The sequence below is a fragment of the Convolutriloba macropyga genome, chromosome 3 (genome assembly GCF_964194025.1).
Source record: "Convolutriloba macropyga chromosome 3, txConMacr16.3, whole genome shotgun sequence".
Taxonomy (NCBI): Eukaryota; Metazoa; Xenacoelomorpha; order Acoela; family Convolutidae; genus Convolutriloba; species Convolutriloba macropyga.
Genome location: NC_134470.1, coordinates 16,495,749 through 16,512,368, shown reverse-complemented (window position 1 = coordinate 16,512,368; position 16,620 = coordinate 16,495,749). Strand labels below are relative to the sequence as shown.

The 16,620-nt window shown below is 34.4% G+C and overlaps 1 protein-coding gene and 1 non-coding gene across 3 annotated transcripts in view; one reads left to right on the top strand and one right to left on the bottom strand.

Annotated features, from left to right (window-relative positions):
• LOC142336901 (uncharacterized) overlaps positions 1 to 5,058 on the top strand; it is a 36,746-nt gene extending 31,688 nt beyond the window's left edge. The window contains exon 8 of one of the 2 annotated variants that reach the window (XM_075385876.1): positions 4,612 to 5,058. In XM_075385876.1, the coding sequence (XP_075241991.1) occupies positions 4,612 to 4,913 (302 nt within the window). In that variant the 3' untranslated portion in view covers positions 4,914 to 5,058. Of the gene's footprint in view, positions 1 to 4,608 lie in introns of both variants that reach the window. The other variant, XM_075385875.1, reaches the window with a different exon arrangement.
• Positions 5,059 to 12,606: 7,548 nt separating this feature from the next.
• Trnam-cau (transfer RNA methionine (anticodon CAU)) lies at positions 12,607 to 12,679 on the bottom strand. The gene has a single exon. It is a non-coding gene; the product is annotated as a tRNA-Met (tRNA).
• Between the last annotated feature and the right edge of the window lie 3,941 nt (positions 12,680 to 16,620).

Here is a 16,620-nt window from a genome sequence, read left to right as displayed (position 1 = left end):
CTTTAACATCCTATAATGAACCATATATTCTGTTTTGTTGTTTTGGTCTACGATTAATTTCTCTGATCGGTGAAGCAGTTTCCCTGATCGGTGAAGCCGCTTCTCGGATCTTGCTTTGACTCCATCTCTTTCTTGATCAGTGAAACTGCTTCGCAGATATCCCAATTCATTATCATTTATCTTTCTTTTATTAGGCATTAGTGCTAACTGTTCTGTTCTCTCTTTACATTCTTTAGTATAATCAATATCACAAACTATATAGTAACCATCATCACTATCATCTGGAGTATTCAATATTACATCTAGAGTAGTAGTAGTAATAAACTCAAAATCCTTATAAGGTAACTTTTGCATCATTGCATAACCATATAGGTTGTTTGCTTATATGTACCATATATTTCTATTAATAAATTTATCATTAGTATCTGCGAAGCAGGTTCCCTAATTAGTATTAGTATTAGTATTAGTATTAGTACTAGTATTAGTATTAGTATTAGTATTAGTATTAGTATTAGTATTATCATTAATATTAGCATTAGTATTAGTATTACTATCTGCGAAGCAGGTTCCCTGATTATTTATATATATATATCTCCCATTATTCCACATATACCACCTCTCTTTGCTCCAACAAAATCATCTACCATTTGTTTATCCTATAATTTATCTAATGTTACACCGCTTGACATTAACCAACAATCAAAACTGTAACCTGGGAGACTTACATAGTGTAAGGGATTGAGCTTGAATTCTTTCATACTTAGTTTAACATATTCATTCATGCAATAGTCTAATATTTCCACATCATTCTGTAAATACTCTATAGTTAATTCTTTTCCAGTTTTATGACTGTTTTCATTATTAAATTTATCTACTTCTTCTTGTGTTGGTAATTTACTATGTAGTGAGGATTTGAAGTCTTCTATTTTTAGATTACCTATAGCTTCTTGGTAGGTAGCTTTGCTACTATAGGACTTGGCCGTGGTTCTCAATGACTCTAAACCAAAGTATTCATATGGATATAATGTTTTAGTTTTACATCTGTATATCTTTGCCATTTGATCTAGAGGCATAGCTAAGAAGTTATAACTGTCTAAGAATTTGAGACAACCAATGCTAAACATCTTAGATTTACCAGCAGCTAGTGGTATGTTATCTACTTTTCTTTTATCATTATTCTGTTTAAAGAGGTCACAGTATAGTAGGTTGAAGTCATAGCCAGAGCCATTATGGAACATGACTGGAATGAAGTTTTGTCGTTTGTATCTTAGATTACATATTTTACATGCCGGTCCTCTATATTTACCAGTTTCATGACAATGATCTCTTACTTTATTAAAACATGTTTTGCTGCAGATATGACAAGTGTTATTAGTTTCATGATATAATTTATCTTCTTCTGTGAATATCATCTTTTCATTATGTTTGAAATTATTCTCAGTTTCTTTTTCTAATAGGCCTCTAGCAAATCGTTTGATGCAGCCTAGAACGAAGTAATGTTTGAAGTTACCTTGCCAGGTGTAACCCACAGCTATTGGAATATGTTCAGCTATTACATATTTTAAATCATTAGTTAAGACATCGGTGAAACCGCTTCGCGGATCAACAATGCAACATTCTATATCGGCAGTTATAATATTTTTTATATTCTGACGTTTGTGTTCATTTACAAAAGTAATATGTTTTTTCTTAGGACAAACATTCTCTGGTTTGAATGAGGTGCTGCATTCGTGTTTATCATATTTAATTTGTGATATAAAACAATAGGTACACCTATCACAATAATAATATTTAATGTTGTTTTTATTTGGTCATTCTAACAGGGTTTCTATAATTTTTATTAGGGCACAGTGTTCTATTTGACCATTACTCCAAACTAGTATTCTTACATATTTTCTATCTTTTTTAAAATCATCCACTTGTTTAAACAATTCTATTTTGCCCCCACCACAAGGTGTGTATACCCAAATATAAATATTATACAATTTCTGTATTCTTATTATATAAGCAAAATCATCTTCATGTTGTTGTCTTGGTTCAATTAGTTTATCTACATAATTATTTTCTCGAGCTTCATGGTGTGGGGCGGGATGTAGCCAAGCAGTTATAGTTAGTTGTAAGCAACTGTATTTATAACTACGTATATTTAATATCGACTTAGAGTTTTTGAGATCAGGAGGTAAATCTATATAACTACCAATAGATGCTTTAGTTGGTTCAATGTTTAACTGAATACTTCTTATTCCAAGAAACTCAAAATCATAACCATATCCTTCATATATTTCCTTTTTGAAATCTAGCCACCGATTGAAGTCACCATATTCATATATTGCATTATTATTAATATGATCAGTATTGAAAAATATTTTAGTAGTTTTAACTTCTTCTTTGGTTCTCTCCTTATAATCACATTCAGCCGTGATCTGATATTTAAAACTCTTAACTTTACAAAACTGGTAACAGTTTTTAATTTCTTCTAAAGAGTAATTAGTTGCTTCATCTATATCTTCAATGTAATTCCCACCTTTATCGGTAATATAAAATTCTCTCATGTTCTGACTTGAGTTTATATCGAAGTCTTCTGTGTTTTCTAGATACATGCGATTGTGACTATATGAATGAGTAGTTAGAGCTACTTTACTTCTAATTCTTCATAACATTCTTTACATTCATACTTAATTCTGGTGTAGATATCCTCTTCAGTTTTAGTTTTAGGTTTGGTGGCTGGTTTAGTTTTAATAATATAATCATCTTCATCCAAATTATACACCCTCTTCGAGACTTCCTCTTCTTCAGACTCAAAAATTTTCTCCAATAGTTCCTTATGTTTGAGATCGTATGATTGATGCCTGTATAAAGCCTTCTTTGATTCAAAGGATAGATTACAGACATCGCAGAAGTTTATGACACTAGTATTAGTTGATTGAGACATGATGTATTTTTTTAGGGAAATAATCAAAAAATAATTTTTCGAAAAATGAAATGCGATAAGTGTATAAATAAACCTTGGAAAGAATGTTGTAATAATTGTAAAGAATTAGAATATTCTTGTTATGTATGTAAAAATATGGTTAAGGTTAAAGATTATATAGAACATTTGGGATATCATTATTCTGATCTTGATCGATATCTAACGTGTAGTATGTGTAATAATTATAAACATATATCATTATATAGATTTAGAAATAGGAAATGTAGATTATGTATTTATCTTCATAGATATAGATATGGTCACACTAGAAATCAATTCAGAGAGCATGTTTATAAGTATAATATTCAAGAAGACATAGAAAAACACTAATCACTGTGTTTCCACCGATCTCAGTGTTTTTGACTGTGCTATTATTGTTCGCTTTCTTTCATATTTAGCAACCGCTAATAGTATAAGAAGTCAACACGCTTGGTTTAACATCGCATTACACTGCTTAGCAGATCGAATGAAAAGTGTATGTCATGCTAAAATGGCGGCCGCCATTTGACAAGGAAAGCCACCACCACTAACAGAATGAAAACAAGTGAAAATTTCGAATATAAGATACCCTTAAAAATTAGCTAGTAAAGCGAGTATTTATTAAAACCTTTATTTAATTTTTAATAGATTATACGAGTCATTCAATTTAATAGAAGGATTTAATTATTATTTTACTTTTAAACTTGTAATTACTTGGGAAATGATAACTAATTTTAAGTTAAAAATCATGTGAGAAAATTCTAGAAAAAGAATGTTCTAGAATAATTCTCCACGTGGGGACCTTTATTCTCCACGGCACTTTTTGGCTATTCATCATGAGTTTCACTTCACTACAAAAACTGTAAAATGATACATTAATATTGTTCAGTCAGCTTAATATTAGACTTCAGTCAGCCTAATAATTAAAATTAAAAGTGTTCAAGCATTCTGTAGTTGCACCCTCCCCCACAGTTGCCATTAAGAAAGGTCGAGCAGTACTGGCGTAGCATGGTAAAGGCGAGTCAACCTTTTATCAAGACCTCCCAAGACTCGGCTCAAAAATGTAACCAAGTACATAGAATCACTCAGTTAAACATCATAGATCAATCGTCTCCTGGTTAAAGTCAAAAATTTTAAAGAAACTTGTTTCTTATTATCCAATTCTAAGCAATTTTGAGTTATTTTCAGTCCATCCGATTCTATTGAAAAAAAACTTTGTGAGATGATTAACCTGATTTATTTCAGTATAGTTTGGCATATTAAATATGAAATTAGGCTTAAATCTAGCTTTGAGAACTTTTGGATATTAGTGTATGAATTGCATAAATTATACTAGCTATGTACATTTTTGTACACAATTATGCGCGTACTATGTATTTATAGTGGTGAATATAGTCGTGGATAAAACAAGGGATTCAACAAACAGTAAAATTTGGCCCGATTCGACATGCGCGATTAGCGTTAGGAGAAAGGGACAAATTTTACTGGTGGTTGAATCCCTTGTTTTATCCACTACTGGAGAGCTCTGTTAGATGTGCACTGAAACACGCTGAAATTTCCGAAAATTTTAGCTCTAAATCTTTTTATAATTTCAGCGCATTTTCTCTAATCGTTTTCATAGAGTTCTTTAAATTATGCATAATGTAAACTTTTTTCAGCAGTCTTTGATGAAGATACCCACAGTGTTCACGTGATCAGAACAGACGCCTCAAGTCCAGTCACAGTTCGTAACCAGCGAGACAATAAAAATGTCATTGGCAAAATCACCTTGATGAAAAAGGACTCTTTCCTTTCCACGCCTGACACTTTGACCTCAAATCCCATTTGGAATGCAGACGGTAGTAGGTTGTGCTTGGACGTGGAGTTCGGCATGAACAAGGCCAACATGTTTGATCACGCTCTGCTGTTGGTGAATTTGGAAGGACAATATAACGTGCACTGTTTAGTGCTTGAAAGACCATGAAATGTCAGTAATGTGCAAAAACATCGGATCTATTGTGATCCCCCAGTGCCCTTTATGATCCCGAGTTATAAGTTATCTATTGTTATATGACATGATACTATGTAAAAAAAAGCATCCCTGCTTGGCGGACTTCAAAGTTGTAATTCCTTACGAAACGGGGGGGGGGGGGGGGTGCAGAAGAGAGAAGCAAAACACATTATTTCGTACTAATTCTTTGTGGCGAGTTCATTAGCCACCCCATGGCGCGTGTTATTCGACATATATTCAATGGCGTTTGTTTGGATATACAACATGTAATGGGGGGGGGGGGGGGCAAGATGCTTTAGGTTGTTGATGTAGTTTGAAAAAAGATTGAAAATGTGTTTTATAATGCGTCAGAGATTATTTAGATTACACCAATAATTATAAAATCAGCTGAAATCGAAGTTAAGCTATTGCAATATCCATATTTTGAGATATCCCGATTTTTTTGGTTTGAAAATGCCAATCATTGTGTAATATGATAACGCATTGCATTTAATTCTGCCTAATGATTCTACAAAACGGTGGCTTCAAATTTTGATCACTCCGGGTTGTCTGTGACCTTTCCCTTGATGATGGGTCTAGAATTTTATGGACAAAGCGGAAATGGTTAAGAGTTTTCTTCTTATTGTGCTCTGTATTTACCAGAATTTAGGCACTTTTTAATCTTCAAAAGCGTCTAATTGCTCTAAAAAGAGGATTGAAGCAATCATTCAATTCCTGTTATTCTTTTTTATGCAATTCTTCGTGCGATCGAATGTTGGCGAGATTGTTCGTTTGTCTGACTACTTTTTCAGGTTCATTTCTTGATTTTTGCGTGTTAAATTATTCTGGTTCAAAATTTAAAGCAGTTTCAGTTCATTGCTAAAAATCACATGGTAAAGAAAGCGCTCCAATATTATTTTCATTTTTCTGGTAAAAAAGTCTGATAAAATCACTTGACGCCCTGCAGTTATTGCCCTCCCTGCTAGAGCAGTTTTTAATTGATTCCCCTCTTAATTCTGCTTTGCTTCTTTGAGAGCTTTTCATCTGAATTTAACCGGTTATTTTTTATTCTCTCGTGAAATTTTGACAACAGATTGAATAACAGAGTGAACAAGAGCAGAATTCAAGGACAAAAAGTCAAAGTCAATCACACAAAAATATTTGGTCCTGCGCGCTATTACGATTTAGTGACGAAGCTAATTAGGTTGAAGCCCCTCCCATGATCTACAAGTTTTATCCTCCCACTTTTATTCTCGTTTTTAATAACCGCCGCCAGCATCTCAAGGGCTGGCATTTAGGCGTGCGTGTAGCTGTGATTTCCATTGGTGCGCTTTCTTTTTTAAGACTCGAATAGGAGCATTGGTGTAGCGTCTTTTTTTCCTATCTATTATTTGTTGGATTGTTTTGACAACGGGATGTAAAAGCCAATGTCGCGCATGTAATTGTTTAGGTCAAACAACAGAACGAATTGAAGATGTGTGTGTGTGTGTGTGTGAGAGAGAGAGAGAGAGAGAGAGAGAGAGAGAGAGAGAGAGAGAGAGAGAGCGAGAAAAGTAGTCGTGAAAAAGTTTTCGCTAAGTGAGAGAATTTTTTAATTTTAATTCCAGGTTTTTCAATATCAATGTTTCTCTAATTGTTCTTTTGATGTTTTTCATTCCAATGTCAAAGTGAAGTGTGTGTGAACAAAATTTCGTTTTCTTGATTGTGATTTTTTGTTCAAATGGTGCAATTTAACTTTAATTTTTACTAATTTTTGTCCAGTTTTTGATAGGACCTTTTCTAAGTGGTTTTCTCAATCCATTTATTGTCCACTCAAGGTGTCGCACTTTGTTTCGTTCACAAACAGTCTTTCAACTATGCCAGGATTTGTCCTGCTGTGTTTTTTTATTCACTTGACATTTTAGTCATTTTTTTTGTTTTACGTAAGTCACTATTTTCACGCTTGACTCCTGAGATACATCACTCACTGTTTCAATTGAATGGATGTTACATTTTTCACTCATTGAATTACATAATATAGTGAATACGTTCAAAATTAATGGAGCAAACACAAAAGAATGATGATAAACTGACAAAGCCCGGTCATTAAATCATAGTGCATTAAGTTATCAAAATTCATTAAACTGGTTACTAGCTGGCCTTACTATTAAACTTCACAGCCCTCATTTTGAAGCAGAATTAGGTATAATTTTTTTGTCGAAACAGTTTTGTGTATTACACATACGTTACTCTCCTATCCAAGAAAACAAAACATCAACATTAGAGACGTCAACTTCAGCCAGGATAAGTCCTTCACGGTACTTGAAATGGCTGAATACACACACAGATGAAAATAATGTTAACACGAGAAGACTGAGTTGGTATTTTTCACAACTCCTTTGTTTAAGTCCATTTCCTAATGGCTTAATGAGGGTTACACTTTTTTCACCAGATGGTTGTACTGTAGATGCTTTCTTTGTATATGTACTTTTATTCTATGAGGACTGATTCAGCAATGGCGCCTGGTACGAACGCAAGGAATATGAATAGAGTGCTATTGATTTCTATGCGCAGCTTAAGCCTACCTATTGCTAAATAACCTGTACTGTCCACTTCAATTCTCTTTAAAAAAAAGAGTGCAGACTTCCATTAAAACGATACTCTACTAGTAAATCGAACGAAAAAATGTTGAATTTATACAAGTTTATGAGCACTAGTTGAGAAAACCAGCGCTTGCACTTTATCCTTGAGTAGTGAAATCCAAGTTCCAGATTTTTTAGTTTGTATTGGGACAATCATATAATCGATTTTCATCTATTCAACTATGCTAGAGAATCTATTACCACCAAAATTTAAATACACTAAATAGAAAATACTCAGAGCAGTAAGAGATATAGAAGTCAGACCAATTTTTATTGGAAAAGTTGCAAACTTTTTGACTAATTATCATTCGAAAAAATTGAACAATTGTTGATCAAAAATGTCAAATTCAAAACTACAATTAGTTAGATTGCTCTTTGCATGCTTTATATAGATAAATTTGTGCGCTCCAAGGGTCAAAACAGACCACTATTGCAAAAAATGGATTTTTGTAGAGCTGTCGCTTAATTTGGTTCAAACTGTTCTTCAACTGAGACAAAAGATGAAAAAATAAAACAAAATTATTGTTTTTTTTTCGTTTTCCTCTCCTTCAAATGCAGCCGCTTTATATTCCCAAGCATGGGGTATTAAAAATTTAGCAAAATATTACAAATTTATATAAGCAGCGGCTAACAAAAAAGGTATAGAAAGCCAATTTGTGATATGCTAGTTATAGAAAGATAAAATTGATTGGTTTTAATTAAATATATTTTTCGAACATTTTCTAAAAAAGTTTTTTTCGTTATGATTGGGGCAATTCAGCTCATCTGCAATTGTGCAGAAACTGTCTCCTTCAATTTTTTTAATACAAAAAATGGTATTCCTTATTTGGGCCGCCGCTGGGATTTATCGCCACTAATGCAAATCAATGGAAATTTTGTATCACAATTGCAACTGCATACATATTGTCATTAAAATCACCTTTTTTATACTCTGTGTAATGGATCCAGCCTATTGGATGCTCTACATTGCTTGTCTAAACCATATTACTATGCTAATATTGATTCTGAACATATAGTTAAAAACACTTTAATTATATAACACTCATATGGACGTAAAATTTCAAAAAGCTATAGGTCTAGGGTATTTGGTAATTTTGAAAACAAAATAATTCAAGCTAGCAAATAATCATTATTTTGTGTGTTCATTGAGGAAGAGGTTCGCATTATCCGTAAAGATAATGGAATCAATAATGTGTCTCCTTATCTAATTTTTCTAATTGCTCAATTTTTTCCACAATTTTGTCACGCGCTAGCCAGTTTTACAGTTTATTGTTTTTTACTGTTCATTTCTATTGTGTTTGTGAATTGAAAACTCATAAGTTATTTTAATCGCAAATCAGATTTGCAGTTTTTAGACTGAAAATCATTTTCAGATAGTTTTTTTGTGCTAGGTAAAAATCAACATTCTACCTTAAAAAATTGATGAATTTTTCTTGACAAGTCAAACCGTTTTCAATAATTGGTTCAAAATATCAAACATTTTACCATGGATCTTATCGGTTTCTATCGACGGGCCCTGTGGACGGGCCCACAGAAAATTCTAAACTCAATTATGGGACAATTATTGAACTAAAAATCCCCGCAATGTTTCATAGCAAATGCATTCCACTGGTGGTCCAAAAAAAATTTACAAAAAATAAGTGCTTCATCGATTGACCATTGTGATTTCACCAGCAAGTTGCTAATTGGCAGAAAATTTACACGCTCTATGTTTCCGATAAATTTTGCTTGATGATTTGGACATAAGAGAGCACCAACAATGAAAAAAAACACGGCTTAAATTGCCAATCGAGATAAGCACGCAAGGGGAAAGAGAAACTGTATTGAAAATATAAATTAGTTTCTCAAATGCACATGAATCATTAAAATTGTTATATGTTTATAGCGAAATCTATACTTGGTAACAAAGCAACTCGAATTGTAGCAAACCCTGGTTTTGACGACTTTGATCGTCGGAACTGGTACGCTCGCGCGCAGTGTTAGGCAAATGCAATTTGGTCGCGTTGGCTCATAGAGTGTGTACCTGCACTGAAACGCAAATTTATTTGGCAGAGGCCTGCCAAGCAGCACCTCTGGATCGTTGGTTTAGTTTGAATAGTTGAAGAAATCAACCCTTGGCGTTATTATCCCACTTCTTGGATTGAAGAAATCCGATACAATTCCGACAACGGCTCCCACTACACGGTCGTACGCACGTCCATCGGATTCCTCACCCATCCACTAACACTTAAATGAGCAATGCGCTACTATGATAAAATTTTAATGCGTCTAAATATCTGCAAAGTGCATGCAAAAAATAAATAATTTTCCTTGCACCTACTTGAAACTAAATCGATTGCGTTCTCTCTAGGTCTAATATTACTAGGTTTCAGAAGTGTTTCGGTCAACAATCTGAGCCGAGAATTGTCTCAGACACAAGAAATGCCAACAATATATCCCTAGATTTGTCGCTCTAATTCAACAGTGCTATTGCCTGAATGTTAGCTAATGAGAAGTTGTTTAAACCTTGATGATGTATCATACAGCTTCCTTATCTAGTCAAAATCATGACAAATTGAAATTTAACCTTCTAAAAGAGTTATATCACCTTCACGCGCTATGTTTTTGTTACAGTTTACAGGATGGCGTTGACATTTGAGTGCAACAATAATCTAAATCATGGCGTGAATTGCGAATCCCAGGAAGCACGTTAAAGGAAAGAGAAGTGGTATTGAAAAACTCATCTAGTTTTTTTTCACAGAAATAATAGAAGAATCCAAATATCAAAATAGTAATTCATAATAAAATGATTTTAGTGTGTTCCAAAAATATATCAGTCCATCGTAAAATGAGAATGGATCATAACAATCCTTTGAAGAGCTTATTTGGGCTTCTTATTGCAAAACGGGATAACATTTCGCCGTTATTAAAAAATTTTGCAGTTTCCACATAGTCTTGAATTTTCTGAAGACAACCCTTAACCCACAATTGGTGTGACAGGTCTGCATGGATGATGTCTGCTCGCAGCTTACAGAAAAGCTTGTCTATTTTGGAGTGACCAAAAAAAGATTGCACCAAATTTTTGTTTCCGTTTCTATTATTCAAAATGCAGCACGCGAATTATTAATTCTAATCTAACTGAATTTTTGGTAATTGATTATATTGTTTTCTTTTTTTTAACTCCGTGTTGCCAACAGAACACTTTCGTCTAATTTTTAACGAAATTTAGTTATTCTATATTCATGCACTTCAAAATCACTTTCAAATTATTTTCTGAATCTGATGCATTTTTCCGGCCTTTTGTTTATCACATTATTTCTCAATGCTCAAGAGAGCCTATTTGAAATTGCTGAATAATGGGTCAGTCAAACTTTAAACTGCACCTAAACTTTACTAAATCAGCATCAGCCTGAACTGAGTTCTGAAAAAATGATTTTTTACACAGATTAATGATATCATTTATGTATCCGATATCCTATAACCTATATATAATACGCGCTGCAATAAGGTGTCATTCTACGCAAAAAGTAATTATCGGCCAACATTTCCCCGAACAAAGAGCATTAGAAAAAAATTTTCCATTATTGCCCTTCCCCCCACATTCGAACACTTTACAGTAATCGAATGGCTTTCAATACCATATACATACGCATATACGAATAATACTTCTTTACGAATTGTAAGAACAGCAAAGGTTTCAAATTAATACAGTTCTCAAAAAAAACAATTTGAATACAATGTAAGCTTTAAATTCAAAAAATACATTATATATTACGTTTTTGTTGTTAGCTCTTGTCAAGTCTTGACTTAGCCTTGCACTCCGACTGTCGAATGTGAAAAGTGACTTAATGATAAAAAAATCTCTGAATCAGTGATGATACTAGACTTAGACAATTAGTTAAAATACATCATAAGTGCCGGTAGAAATGAAGTTCGTTGGTAGAATTACCGAGAAACTTTTTGCAGATGAAATTCTAGAGAAAGGGCTTAACTTCAAATTCGGGATCTTTTCTGCTAGCGCCCCCCCCCCCCCCCCCCCCCAGCCTTATATAGCCGTTAAATTTGCACCCCCCAAAATTTAAGTTTTCGCGAATTGTGAGAGTGATTTTTGCATTTCATTGAAACAAGAGTGTCTAGGTGGATTGAAGGCACTTTTAGAATAGTTGCCTTAAAAAGTTTTAAAAAATCAAGCCCTTATTGTAGCCGATAACACCAAAAATGATGTAATATAGAAATTTTTATTGATGCTTACGTTATATGCAACAAATTTTGGTTGAATACGTAATACTTTCAAACCATAGCTGTGCTAGCTTTTAGTAAATGCATATTGCTCATATATGTTCACGTATAAGATAACTTAGCTTTAACAATATGTTTACACATTTATAAATGGGGGGTGCCTAACTAAGCGGGGGGGGGGGGGGGGGCGCTAGCAGAAAAGATCCCAAATTCTAGGTCAACTGTATTTTCTTAGAACTACAGTTATTGCGAACTGTGTATCATTTCCGCTGGCATTCACCACTCCACCCTTAGTCCTATATAGCCAAAATTTATGCACCACCCAAAATTTAATTTTTTATCTCTGATGTGAAAAGATTATTAGGTTTCAGGAGCACGTGTCGAGTAAAATAGATCCACAAATGTATTGGCATCAATTTTCAAGAAACTTGGATTCTAAGAAAATTAGAAGAATCGAGAATTTCCAGAGGCCACGACTTAGAGAGACATGTCAGCAATTGGGTAGAGGGCCCAAGAATTGGGAATTCTCCGATCAAAGAGAGGCCAGAATTTGATTTCTCTTATGTTTGTTATGAGAGCAAATCTTTGGGGGGCAAACAGAAAAGATCCAAGAGCAAAATTGATTTTTGGGAATGCAAACCTACTAATATCCTTGCTGGGGGGTGGGGGCAGAAAAGATCCGCGCATATATTTACTTGGCATTGTGTCCGGGTATTAATCAGTTTAGAGCCCAGTAATCACTATAATTATTCGCAATGCGAATAACTTTTCTGTTATTCTCTTTTCTTCATTTATGGGTAGAACTACGCATTCCGTTTAGTCTATAGCCTTGTTTAAGCAAAATTTATTGCGACCAGTGAGGCTCGAACTCACGACCTTAAGATTATGAGACTTACGCGCTGCCGACTGCGCCATGGTCGCCTGCTTGACTAGTGTTCTAGATTGAAGTATACCTTACAGAAGAGCATACTCCCCATAGCATAACTTTTAGACTGCCAGGCGCACACGCCATTTTTCATTTTCTTACATTTGCAACCAAATGCTAACGCGCTATATAACAATACGGTTAGCCCAGCTTTAGAGGCTATAATTTCGTGTGAGAGGGTAACAACAATGGGAAAGAACAAAACTGCATTAGAAAATTGGATCTATTCTGTTTTTGCACCCCCCCCCCCCCCCGCGGCCAAAATAGAATAGAGCCGGAAGATTTTACAACATATTTTATTACAAAAACAAAGCATTTTATAACTATATTTTACAAGGTACAATTCTGGTCACGGCTAAGAGTCGTGTCATATGACTTCACTGCTATAGAATTTGAAGGTGCTTCGGAGATTTGAGGCAAACACGTACACAAATTGAGCCCCTGGGTTCCAATAACTACTGGAGTCAGCTTTCGACAATTCGCTATACTTTAAGAAAAGTTTCCCGCGGATTGGTGTGGCAGCTCAAATATCTTCATTTATGAACATCAAAAGCTGAAGGGAACAAACACAGAAATTATTTTTATTGGCACAACAATTTCTGTATTTATATATCTGACAATTCTTTCAGCTTCTCAGACAAAAAACTGTTTTCAAATGAAATTCTAATATGAATTTTGCCAATAGAAAGAAATGAAGCATTTCAGGGAAGATCTCGATATTTTTTTAATGTAAGAAAGATGTTTATTATAAAACTCGTTTCTTGTTTAACTTGCTTTCTGATTGTGCTTGGGGGACTCTTTTATCACTAATAACTCTTTTTTTGTATCCCCTCTTCCCATTCCATTTTGGCAATGATCATTTATGTGGGTGTTTGTCTTATCATGATTTTTTGGATCTCGCTTTTTTCTTTGAGGGCAACAATCTTTGGTGCGTTACTTTTTCCGCTCAATATTTCAGTTAGGCGAGAAATGTTTTATTGGCTAATCAGAGAAGTGTTATGATTCCTAATTTGAACTCAACAGCGACAGTCGAGTTACGATACATGCAAATAACTGGAATCGATAAAAAATTGAAGAGAATCTTCGGGGTGACGGCCACTTTCGATAGCATATTTTAAAATTCCCCAATCAAACATTAGATTTAAAAAATCAGCCCGACAAACCCAAAACGGGCCGTTGAATGGTTTGTCGGTTGGCGGTTGCCGGAAGCTGTTTTAGCGTTTGAAAAAACACTGGAAACTAAACATTTTGAGATCTGCCAAGCTATCATCATCTCTGTTACTCTTTTAGATAAATCGATGAAAAACTGTTTTCAAATGAAATTCTAATATGAGTTTTGCCAATGTAGAAAGAAATGAAGCAATTCATGGAAGATCTCGCTTTTTTATGTAAGAAAGATGTTTATTATAAAACTCGTTCATGGTTTAACTTGCTTTCTGATTGTGCATGGGGGACTCTTTTATCACTAATAACTCTTTATTTGTGTCCCCTCTTTTCAATCCATTTTGGCAATGATCATTTATTTGGGTGTTTGTCATATCATGATTTTTTGGATCTCGCCTTTTTCTTTGAGGGCAACAATCTTTGGTGCGTTACTTTTTCCGCTCAATATTTCAGTTAGGCGAGAAATGTTTTACTGGCTAATCAGAGAAGTGTTATGATTCCTAATTTGAACTCAATAGCGACAGTCGAGTTACGATACATGCAAATAACTGGAATCGATAAAGATATGAAGAGAATCTTCGGAGTGACGGCCAATTTCGATAGGATATTTTAAAATTCCCCAATCGAACATTAGATTTAAAAAATCAGCCCGACAAACCCAGAACGGGCCGTTGAATGGTTTGTCGGTTGGCGGTTGCCGAAAGCCGTTTTAGCTTTTGAAACAACACTGGAAACTAAACATTTTGAGATCTGCCAAGCTATCATCATCTCTGTTATCCTTTTAGATAAATCGATGAAAAACTGTTCTCAAACGAAATTCTAATATGAGTTTTGCCAATGTAGAAAAAAATGAAGCATTTCATGGAAGATCTCGCTTTTTTATGTAAGACATATGTTTATTATAAAACTCGTTCATGGTTTAACTTGCTTTCTGATTTTGCATGGGGGACTCTTTTATCACTAATAACTCTTTATTTGTGGCCCCTTTTTTCAGTCCATTTTGGCAATGATCCTTTATGTGGGTGTTTGTCTTATCATGATTTTTTGGATCTCGCTTTTTTCTTTGAGGGCAACAATCTTTGGTGCGTTACTTTTTCCGCTCAATATTTCAGTTAGGCGAGAAATGTTTTATTGGCTAATCAGAGAAATGTTATGATTCCTAATTTGAACTCAACAGCGACAGTCGAGTTACGATACATGCAAATCACTGGAATCGATAAAAAATTGAAGAGAATCTTAGGAGTGACGGCCACTTTCGATAGCGTATTTTAAAATTCCCCAATCAAACATTAGATTTAAAAAACCAGCCCGACAAACCCAGAACGGGCCGTTGAATGTTCTGTCGGTTGGCGGTTGCCGGAAGCTGTTTTAGCCTTTGAAAAAACACTGGAAACTAAACATTTTGAGATTTGCCAAGCTATCATCATCTCTGTAACTCTTTTAGATAAATCGATGAAAAACTGTTTCAAATGAAATTCTAATATGCGTTTTGTCAATGTAGAAAAAAATGAAGCATTTCATGGAAGATCTCGCTTTTTTATGTAAGACAGATGTTTATTATAAAACTCGTTCATGGTTTAACTTGCTTTCTGATTTTGCATGGGGGACTCTTTTATCACAAATAACTCTTTATTTGTGTCCCCTTTTTTCAGTCCATTTTGGCAATGATCCTTTATGTGGGTGTTTGTCTTATCATGATTTTTTGGATCTCGCTTTTTTCTTTGAGGGCAACAATCTTTGGTGCGTTACTTTTTCCGCTCAATATTTCAGTTAGGCGAGAAATGTTTTATTGGCTAATCAGAGAGGTGTTATGATTCCTAATTTGAACTCAACAGCGACAGTCGAGTTACGATACATGCAAATAACTGGAATCGATAAAAAAATTGAAGAGAATCTTAGGAGTGACGGCCACTTTCGATAGCATATTTTAAAATTCCCCAATCAAACATTAGATTTAAAGATCAGCCCGACAAACCCAGAACGGGCCGTTGAATGTTCTGTCGGTTGGCGGTTGCCGGAAGCTGTTTTAGCCTTTGAAAAAACACTGGAAACTAAACATTTTGAGATTTGCCAAGCTATCATCATCTCTGTAACTCTTTTAGATAAATCGATGAAAAACTGTTTTCAAATGAAATTCTAATATGAGTTTTGCCAATGTAGAAAGAAATGAAGCAATTCATGGAAGATCTCGCTTTTTTATGTAAGAAAGATGTTTATTATAAAACTCGTTCATGGTTTAACTTGCTTTCTGATTGCGCATGGGGGACTCTTTTATCACTAATAACTCTTTATTTGTATCCTCTCTTCCCATTCCATTTTGGCAATGATCATTTATGTGGGTGTTTGTCTTATCATGATTTTTTGAATCTCGCTTTTTTCTTTGAGGGCAACAATCTTTGGTGCGTTTCTTTTTCCGCTCAATATTTCAGTTAGGCGAGAAATGTTTTATTGGCTAATCAGAGAAGTGTTATGATTCCTAATTTGAACTCAACAGCGACAGTGGAGTTACGATACATGCAAATAACTGGAATCGATAAAAAATTGAAGAGAATCTTCGGAGTGACGGCCACTTTCGATAGCATATTTTAAAATTCCCCAATCAAACATTAGATTTAAAAAATCAGCCCGACAAACCGAGAACGGGCCATTGAATGTTTTGTCGGTTGGCGGTTGCCGGAAGCTGTTTTAGCCTTTGAAAAAACACTGGAAACTAAACATTTTGAGATCTGCCAAGCTATCATCATCTCTGTTACTCTTTTAGATAAATCGATGA